The sequence below is a fragment of the Grammomys surdaster genome, unplaced genomic scaffold, assembly GCF_004785775.1.
Source record: "Grammomys surdaster isolate TR1022 unplaced genomic scaffold, NIH_TR_1.0 361, whole genome shotgun sequence".
Classification (NCBI taxonomy): Eukaryota; Metazoa; Chordata; class Mammalia; order Rodentia; family Muridae; genus Grammomys; species Grammomys surdaster.
This window is the reverse complement of record NW_021604780.1, coordinates 604,829-613,521: the sequence shown is the minus strand read 5'-3', so window position 1 is coordinate 613,521 and position 8,693 is coordinate 604,829. Positions and strand designations below refer to the sequence as shown.

Sequence of the window (8,693 nt, the reverse complement as noted above, 5' to 3'; positions counted from 1 at the left end):
AGAGAGAGAGAGAGAGAGAGAGAGAGAGAGAGAGAGAGAGAGAGAGACCACATGTCCAATTTGCATTGCCCAGCTAGAACATGGTTAAGCCCCCAGTGGTCAGCCCCTTAAAGAAAACTGAGTCCTTCCCTACCTACACTCCTGCTAGAAGCCATCAATTGTTAGGGTTATATCTCAACAACCCTCTCACAGTTTCTGAGAGTTCTCTTCAATGGCTCTCTGTCTAGGCCATTACTCTTTTGAGGGGTAGGATAGGGGTAGGAGTTGACACAGAAGCCTTCTATGACTCTAGTTCTCAACTGTGAGTCTGCAGTCAGGGATCTCACTGAAAATGTAGCTTCCTTGACTTTTACTGGCAGTGGAAACATAGATCATGGACTTCTACCAGTTTCTGGAAAAAGCATGGATCACAGATGTTCATATGGTCTCCAGCCTCAGTACATGCCAGTCTCAGCTATACACACACACACACACACACACACACACACACACACACACACTTCTTCCTCTTCCTCCTCCTCCTCCTCCTCTTCTTCTTCTTGTTTTTCAAGACAAAATGTCTCTGTGTAGCCTGGCTGTCTTAGAACTTGCTCTGTAGACCAAGCTGGCCTTGAACTCACTGAGATCCTCTTGCCTCTGCCTTCCAAGCGCTGGGATTAAAGCTATGCACCACCATGTCTGGCTTTTGACTTCTAATTTTTATCTGCAGCCTGGAGTTCCTCTAAACACCAAACCCAGCATCCCAGCTGATATTTTTTTCTAATTTAATTATTTTATGTGTATGAGTGTTTTGCTTGCTTGTATGTATGTATGTGCACTGTATGCATGCCTGGTGCCAGACCTTTGCAACTGGAGTTAGACAGAGTTGCTAGGCACCACATGAGTGCTGGGAATTGAACTCAGGTGCTCTACAAGAGCAACAAGTACTCTTCACCACTGAGCCAATTCTCCAGTTCCTCACCTGATTTCTTATGGTTTCCTAAGTTAACTATGCCTTGGGTGAAGGCCTGTTTTTCCCTGTCACAAATCATTTCTCTTCAGGTTTCTTTCTTAGTTTCAGTTCACAGCCATGTCAGCTTTCCTTGGCTCCAAACCTTGCAGCTGTAATTAAACCCGTTTTGCCTCAACAACTGCCCAAAACTTACTGGGTCCAACTTAACCCTGCATCTAGATATGGCTCCCTCCCCCCACCCCCTCACCTGGATTTCGGCAGCAGCCTAGGTTTGGTTTTCCTGCTTCCTTCCTTGTTCTTTTCAATTTTAGAAATCAAAAGAACACTGTTTGAAGTAAACATCAGATGAGGTCACCTCTCAGCTTAGAAAAGTTTCAACAGTTAACCAGAACAAAGCAGATCATGATGGCACTGGTCTTCCTTCATCTCTCTGTGGTCCTGGCCTTCCACAGCCACCAGACTATAAACTGACTCTAGTTTCTCATAAGCTATTTCTCCACTGCAAAGAGCCAATTCAAGTCAGGTATATATACATTTTTTCTAATTTAATTATTTTATGTGTATGAGTGTTTTGCTTGTATTATGTATGTATGTATGTATGTATGTACATCGTATGTATGTACACACACACACACACACACACACACATGTATGTATTATGGAGACCAGGGAAGTCACCATGGAGAAAGAGCTCGTGCAGAGAGGAGAAAGAAAGAGAACCTAGGCTAACCTTAAAAACATATACTTTGATTATTAAATATCCCATATTTTTTTTTAGCATGAATGCTTGGAGGTGCAATTTTGAGACCTCATTAAATAAATCTAGTGTCTAGAAAGCCCAAAGGTAAATTCTGAGTCTAGGCAGCTGGTGGCAGGAGAAGGAAACAGCATTTTTTTTCTCACACACTTAAGTTAGAAACAAGCATGCAGGGACCACTTCACATTCATACATTTGAAACAGACAAAACTTACAGGGATAAAATTGAAATTGCAGTGAAGGTATGACTTTCCTGTAACAAAGATGGCTGCCAGTCATGTGGCTGCACTTCATCACCAAGAGTTTTTTCAAGTCTTTGCTTACCCGGCTCAACTGTGAGACCCTCTTTAATGTCAAGATTTAAAGCCGCACCCCGAACCCGGTCTCCTCTCACTCCTTAAACAGTAGCATCCCCAATCCCATCTCTTCTCACTTCTTCCGCAGTAACCAACCCACCCCCACCCCTGTAGCTAGCATCTTCTGGCAAATGCCAGCACATGTTTATTCCTTTTGTTCTTTTGGTCCCTTCTGCCACATAAGGTCCAGAGCATAAAGATTTGTATTTGCTTTCTTTCCCTCAGCTCCACATCCCAGAGCAGCACCTGCCACAGAATGCTGTTCCTTGCCAGAAGGCGACAGTGTGTTATGTGTCTAGAGAAATGTTTTGTCAGTAGCCTGAGAGCTGTTTAGGGACTGGGTGGGCTCCATTGTGATTCTCCCCACTGTCAGTTGTCTTTCGAGTGACAACTGACACCTGATGGAAAGGAGATGTATCTCTCTTCAGAATGGAAACAGGACTATCCAGGAGAGGCCTGCTCAGTGTCAGAGCCACGTCACAGTTGTTCTGAGAGCACCTGAGTGAGCTGCATCTGCCAATGGTTCCCAGCACACAAAGCCCTGTATCTATCTTTCCCCCTTGTTCCTGGCAGAGTACATCCAAAGAGTTAACATCCTCAGGTTAACATTCAACTGAGAAGAGTAAACATTTAGTCGATACCACCCGGCATCTAGTCAAGGTGGTCCGAATAAGATGGTCCAACAGTGTTTTAAATGTTATCTGGAAGTGGAACTTCGAACATTTGAGGGGTCTTCTTAAGTATTACCATGCCACAAAGCGGCCTTTAATTTGAAACTGCTATTTCTAAAGCCTTCAGCAGTGACTGGTGTCCAATAGGTACTCAGTGGATGCTTAGAAAATAGACAACATAGGCTTGAATGGACTGTCCTGTATAAAAAGGAGAAACAGTGACTCTTCTTGCCTTCCAACTGAAAGTGCACATGCATACACCTTCCATTCCCCCGTGTCTCCTGCCTTCTAGGAGTTCTAGGAAGTGGCACCTTACCTCAGTGACTTAGGATGCTCTTCAAGATCCTATAGCTGGGGTCAGAACATACACGCCTAGCTCCCCAGAACCTGATTTGTATGGTTGCCACTATGAACATTCTGAAGAGAATAATTTTGGAGGCTGAGAGCCCTATTTTCAGATTTGATTTTTTGACCAAGTGTTCCCATTTAAGAAAGCCATGCTCTTCAAACTGTAAAGTGCTGTCAAATGGTTAGCAGAGGATCACTGCCAAGGTCAACAAATTGAAGGCTGGCTGTGAGAGCCAGCTCTTCAACTGGAAGGGCTACGGGAAGGCAGACACTCAAGGGTCCCTTTCTAAATAGGGTCTATGTATTTGCCAGAACCAGGACACAGCTGCCTGTCCATGTCCCAATATGGATCCCTGTATTTATATGAAGCACACACATTTACACCAGAGAGAGCTAGTGTTTACTTTACATTTGTATTAAGAGTGTTTTCAGGCCTCCCACCCAGTTTGGCTTGCACTTTTGAGACATACTGTGCTTCAACTACCTGACTGTTCAGTGAACCGCCCTTCCCAAGGTTCAACTGCTTTTTTTTTTCTCCACCACTCAAGCCCTAGATGGATTACAATTTAGACTGTGAGCTCGGGCTTTCAAAACCAGTCTTTTGTTCCTGCACTTGTCATCTAACGCTGAATGGGGATTGTTCCCCTAACCTGGCTCGTGAAAGGGGACACCACGAAGAACAAACTTCACATTCTCTGGCTTCCTTACCCCAGCATCCAACTCTAGCCAGGCAACAGTGTTAGGTGACCTCTGGCATTAGGTTACTGATCTGGGTCTGAGCCTAGGCTAGATGGTGAGTGTAAGGATAATAGGCAGCTGGCTGTCAGAGTTTTATCATCTGGAATCGGAGAGGAGAGCCCCTTTGTCCCACACACCCTGCCTGTTTTCCCTGAGCATCTTTTCTTCATCTGTCAGAGCTAATGCAGTTTATGTAGCATTCACTCATCCCCCACACGTTTCCATTCAAGTGGCTGTGTACCAACTCAGTCTTGGATGTTTTTACACTTAAGGACTTGTAGAACAGTGAAAGAAAGATAGCAGATACCTTACAGAAAGCCTTCTGTTCCAGGCTCTAAAAGGCTCCACTTTGTTTCTCTTCTGCAATAGGAGTCTTGAAAACCCCAAGTTAAAAAGGATGAAACAGGAGTGCAGCACAAGACGCTACATGACACTGCCAATGACTTCCCTCCCTGCACCTCCGTGTACGTGTGTGACATGTTATATATTTCTCCCAAGAGTGATGACATGGAGGGAAGATTATTTACTGCTACATGACCAGGAAAAAAAGAAAAGGAAAAAGAAAGAGAAACTAGCTCTTGTGAGGGACCATCAAAAAAATTTTCACTTGTCAAAGCAAAACCTACTAGGAGAAAAACTCAGAAATGGTCTTTGTGTTTAGCAGTTTTCAAATGATCAACCGAAGGTGCTGAGTCAGCAAAAAATGGACTCAAAAGTCTTGCCTAGTTAATTTTTTCACAGAATCCAAGGTTCAAACAAAATCATGATTTAAGGGGGGGAGGGGGAGTGGCTAGTGGCCAGGGGCAATATTGGCTCACCCTGGATTGGGGTAGTATCTCTCTCTGTCTTGGATCAGATTTTCAGTCCTAACTTAACTCCCTCATTCATTAATAAGGCTCAATAGCTGAAGATGGGGTTAGGGATGGGGGAAAGCCCACGGCTCTTGCTTACTTGAAAATTAAAACACTGAGGTAAGAAAGAGGCAGGTCCCAGGAGTGTGTAAAGGAAAGCAATCTTCTTTATTGTACACAGTACAGAATATAACGCAGCTTGGCAGGATGTATACAGCCCTGTGCAGGGGGAAGTAGTTCAAATCAACTGGCAGGCTAAAGCCTTTCTGCACTGTAGACTTTCCACACTCTGGAAAAGAAGCAAATGCATGAAAGAAGCCCCACACCTTGACAGGGTCGGCTCTGCGGGAGGTACATGAGTCCATGTGGAAATGCAAAGTGGCGCTACTGTCTAGCGTCCCTCGATGGCACAGGCTGTGCCATCACAACAGGGGAGGGGCAGCTCAAGCTACAGAGAATTCTTTTCAACCCCCCCCCCAAACAGCATAAATTCATTAAAGAAAACTAAAACAAACCCCCAAACCAGTATAAGAGAGGAAAAACAAACAAAAAAAGAACCCCAAAAATCTATACAGCATTTACAACAAATAAATCTTTAGCCAGCTGGGGTAAAATAGGCATCTATGTATGGACCGTGTGTCGATTAGAAAGCTATAAATATGCTTATCAAAGAGTCCTTTCATTAGAATACAATGCTAATTGAGGCCCAAGCTTCAGGCTTGACGCCTCTGTGGGCTGACGAGCTTTCAAGAGGAAAACCTTAGATCCTCATAGTTCTAAAGAGGACCCTCATCCCCACGAGCCTCTTCACAAGTCACGAGAAGGCTGCAGAGTGCCTCACTTGTGGGACAGCAAAGAATGTCCCACCTCAGTCAGCTGTGTCCACACACAACGTGTGGAGTGTCAAGGACAGCAAACTCCTGCCAACTAGGCGTCAGGCAGCAAGGCATTGCTGCTTCCTGCTGACTTTCCCACCACTCCAAACCCAGTTACCCAACTTTTACAGCTTTAGTTTGGTTGTTCAGAAAATTCCCAATATAATACAGCAATCAGAATAAAAAAAAAAAATAGCAGGACCAGAATGCTAGCTAGCACTGTTTTACCTGTAAGTGACAGGTAAGTCTCAGACCCCAGGGAACCATTGTGCGGGGTTGAAAGTCCAAAACTGAAAGAAAAAGGAAAGCAAGGTAGATGCCTGGGTTTCTACCAGGTGACCAGTTGTTAACGGACATGACATGTATGGAGTATGTACATCTGCTTCCCAGAGAAGGAGAGTTAGTGAGCACGGCGAGCTGTACACGTGAAACTGCAAGCTGTGTCCAGGCTGCCTTGCACACTTCAAAAATGTACAAATCAGGTTAACTGTCTCAACAAGTTGTTTGGTGCAGAAAGCACCAAACAGACTTCTAAATGGTGAAGGAGAAGCCCCAGCAAAGCCTCTCTCAGGCTGCAGTCTTCTGATGTGGGCACCACCCCACCTGAGGGATGCACTGCAGGTACCAAAAAGGGTTTTGTTTTTTGTTTTTTTTGTTTTTTGCTTTAAATACCAAAACTACAAAAATCAGTTTATATAAACTGTTTTTCCCCCAAAACAACCACCAAAAGCAAAATGATCCCCCCAAATCAAAGCAAAACAAAATACTGTCATGTTCATCATGTTTCTAAAATAAGCCACCTGCGCTCAGCCATGTGACTGGGAGGAAGGGGACTTGGTTCACTTATGGTGACCGCTCAGCTGGAAGGTCCAAGAGGAGCAGAGGTCTGAGAACCAACCATGGAGTGAGTAACAGCTCTCCTGGCCTCTCTAGTTCTGGACTACAGGGGAAAGATTCCAGAATGAGCTACAGAGTTTTGCAAATTTCAAGCCACAATAGTCTGAGCCTCTCCAACCCAGCCTTATGGAGTTTCCTATGGGTGTGCAGTTTCTTTCCAAAGAATTGTGCAAGTCAAAGCCTCCTGTGGGAAGGCTTTAGTAGTCCGTGATCAATGAAGATTGTCATACACTCGGTCCGCTTTCATGGGCGCTAACCTGAACACACTGCTATACTGCTCTGCACATACTGGCCATGATGGCAAGGAGGATCTACTTCCATGTCTCCCCAGGAATTGAATCAGAATCGCCAGCCATGTGGTGGTTTTTTTTTTTTTTTTTTTTTAGCCCTCCCCCTTTCCCCCTTCCTAGCCAAGGTATTTGTCTTTAAGGGTGTCAAATCCAGAGACAGCGTGGGTTCTCCTGATAATACTCAAAGGGCAAGCTTTAGGAACAGCCAAGAACACAAACAAAACCACTGCCCTTGTTTGCCTGAATGAGGACTGCTAGCTCTAGGGTTTGGCTATTCAGCCACTGAGAAACTTAGTAAGCAAAGCCTTCAGCATAGGGCAGGCTGCTGCAGCGATCCATGTCCAGGAGGTAAGCAGGGTTGTCTTCAAAGTGAGTCAGTGGCAGGGTGTCCTCCTCATTGAGGGGACATTCTGACTCTGCCTTCAGGAACGGGCGCTGATTGTCCGGGAAGGCCATGGAGAAAAGTGCATCCGGGTCACAGACAAATTTGTAGACGTACCGTTCCCCAGCCACCTGTGTGAGAACACGTATAACACAAGACTCAGCTGGAACAAGGCATGGAGCTCCAGGAAAGAAAAGGAGAACCTCTCAGGGAGTCAGGCACCAAAGGGCGACCTATTCCCTGCCAAGGGTTTTGTTAACACCATAGCTCAGTATTTTAAAAGCTAGCATTTGAATTTTTGAATTTCAAATGCATACAAGATTATTCTGCCTATACGGACGGACAGTCGAGGCAGCCTGGTTGCCATGGGGGCTGGTGTGGCACTTAAGTCACTGTGCAGATGCCAGACCACATTTCCAGTGACCTCCAGAGCTTACGGCTTTCCCAGGATGAATGTGCTATTTTGAAGGGTTCAGAGCCCCCTTTTCTTCACGTGCATGTGTAAGCATGCCCACGACTGGGCGTGTGCAGATATGTGTGTATGTACCATGACTGGGCATGTGCAAATATGTGTGTATGTACCACGACTGGGCGTGTGCAGATATGTGTGTATGTACCACGACTGGGCGTGTGAAGATATGTGTGTATGTACCACGACTGGGCGTGTGCAGATATGTGTGTACGTAGAGACCCATGGTTGAGGTCAAGAATCTTCCACCACGTTTTCACCTTTGAGGCAGGAACCCTTCTGTGAAATCCAGAACTTGCTGAAATAGTTTAGGGATCAAGTCACCTGACTTCCAAGGCTAGAATTACCTGGGCTCTAGGGGTTTGAACTCCAGCCCTCATGTGTGGAAGGAGCTTTAATCACTGAGCAATCTCCCAAGCCAAGTTATGAACCTGATTAAGCCAGCCTCTGTGGAACTTCAGTCCTTTCCAGGCCCCAGACTCTGCCTCTACCACACCCGTCACTTTTACTTACCACATGGGTCTAAAATCCTCCTCAAGCCTCAATGGTCTGAGCCTTCCCAACCTGGCCTATGGACTTTCCTATAGGTGTCCAGTTTCTTCCCAAAGAATTGTGCAAGTCAAAGCCTCCTGTGGGAAGGCATTTAGTTGAGCAAGACAGGATGGCTTGGCACCAATGTAAGGGAAGCATGGGGTCCAGCACTGATGTCATCACTAGGTCTTAACTCTATTCCATTCAGGGACACAGGATACAAAGCACCTTTGACACTGATAGGCTATTTTCCCTTTTAACTATCTCATTCAGCCATGGTCACAATAAAGCAACAGGTACCACATCAGTATTGTTACTTGGACATTTTCAGATGTATCACACTGAGATTACAACAGAGGACAGCATTTGCTCTGTATGGGACAGAAGAGGTCACATAACCAACAACAGGATAACAAATAAGTCTATTAAGATCTGAAGCTGCTAAAGCTACAATTCTGGGTTTTCCTATGCTCAGAAATAGAGTCAGTAAGAGGGACAGCCCTTTCTCCTTAGTTCTGTGCCCCTGTGCTTGAACTGCATTCTTTCATATTTGGCCTGGATCTGGGAATAACACAG

The 8,693-nt window shown here is 45.3% G+C and overlaps 1 protein-coding gene across 2 annotated transcripts in view; it reads right to left on the bottom strand.

The window, feature by feature from the left end:
- Window positions 1–4,818: 4,818 nt before the first annotated feature.
- The window catches only part of Etv5 (ETS variant 5), a 55,420-nt gene continuing 51,545 nt past the window's right edge, over window positions 4,819–8,693 (bottom strand). For both annotated transcript variants that reach the window (XM_028779682.1, XM_028779683.1), the window contains one exon: window positions 4,819–7,248. In XM_028779682.1, the coding sequence (XP_028635515.1) occupies window positions 7,027–7,248 (222 nt within the window). In that variant the 3' untranslated portion in view covers window positions 4,819–7,026. The remainder of the gene's footprint in view (window positions 7,249–8,693) is intronic.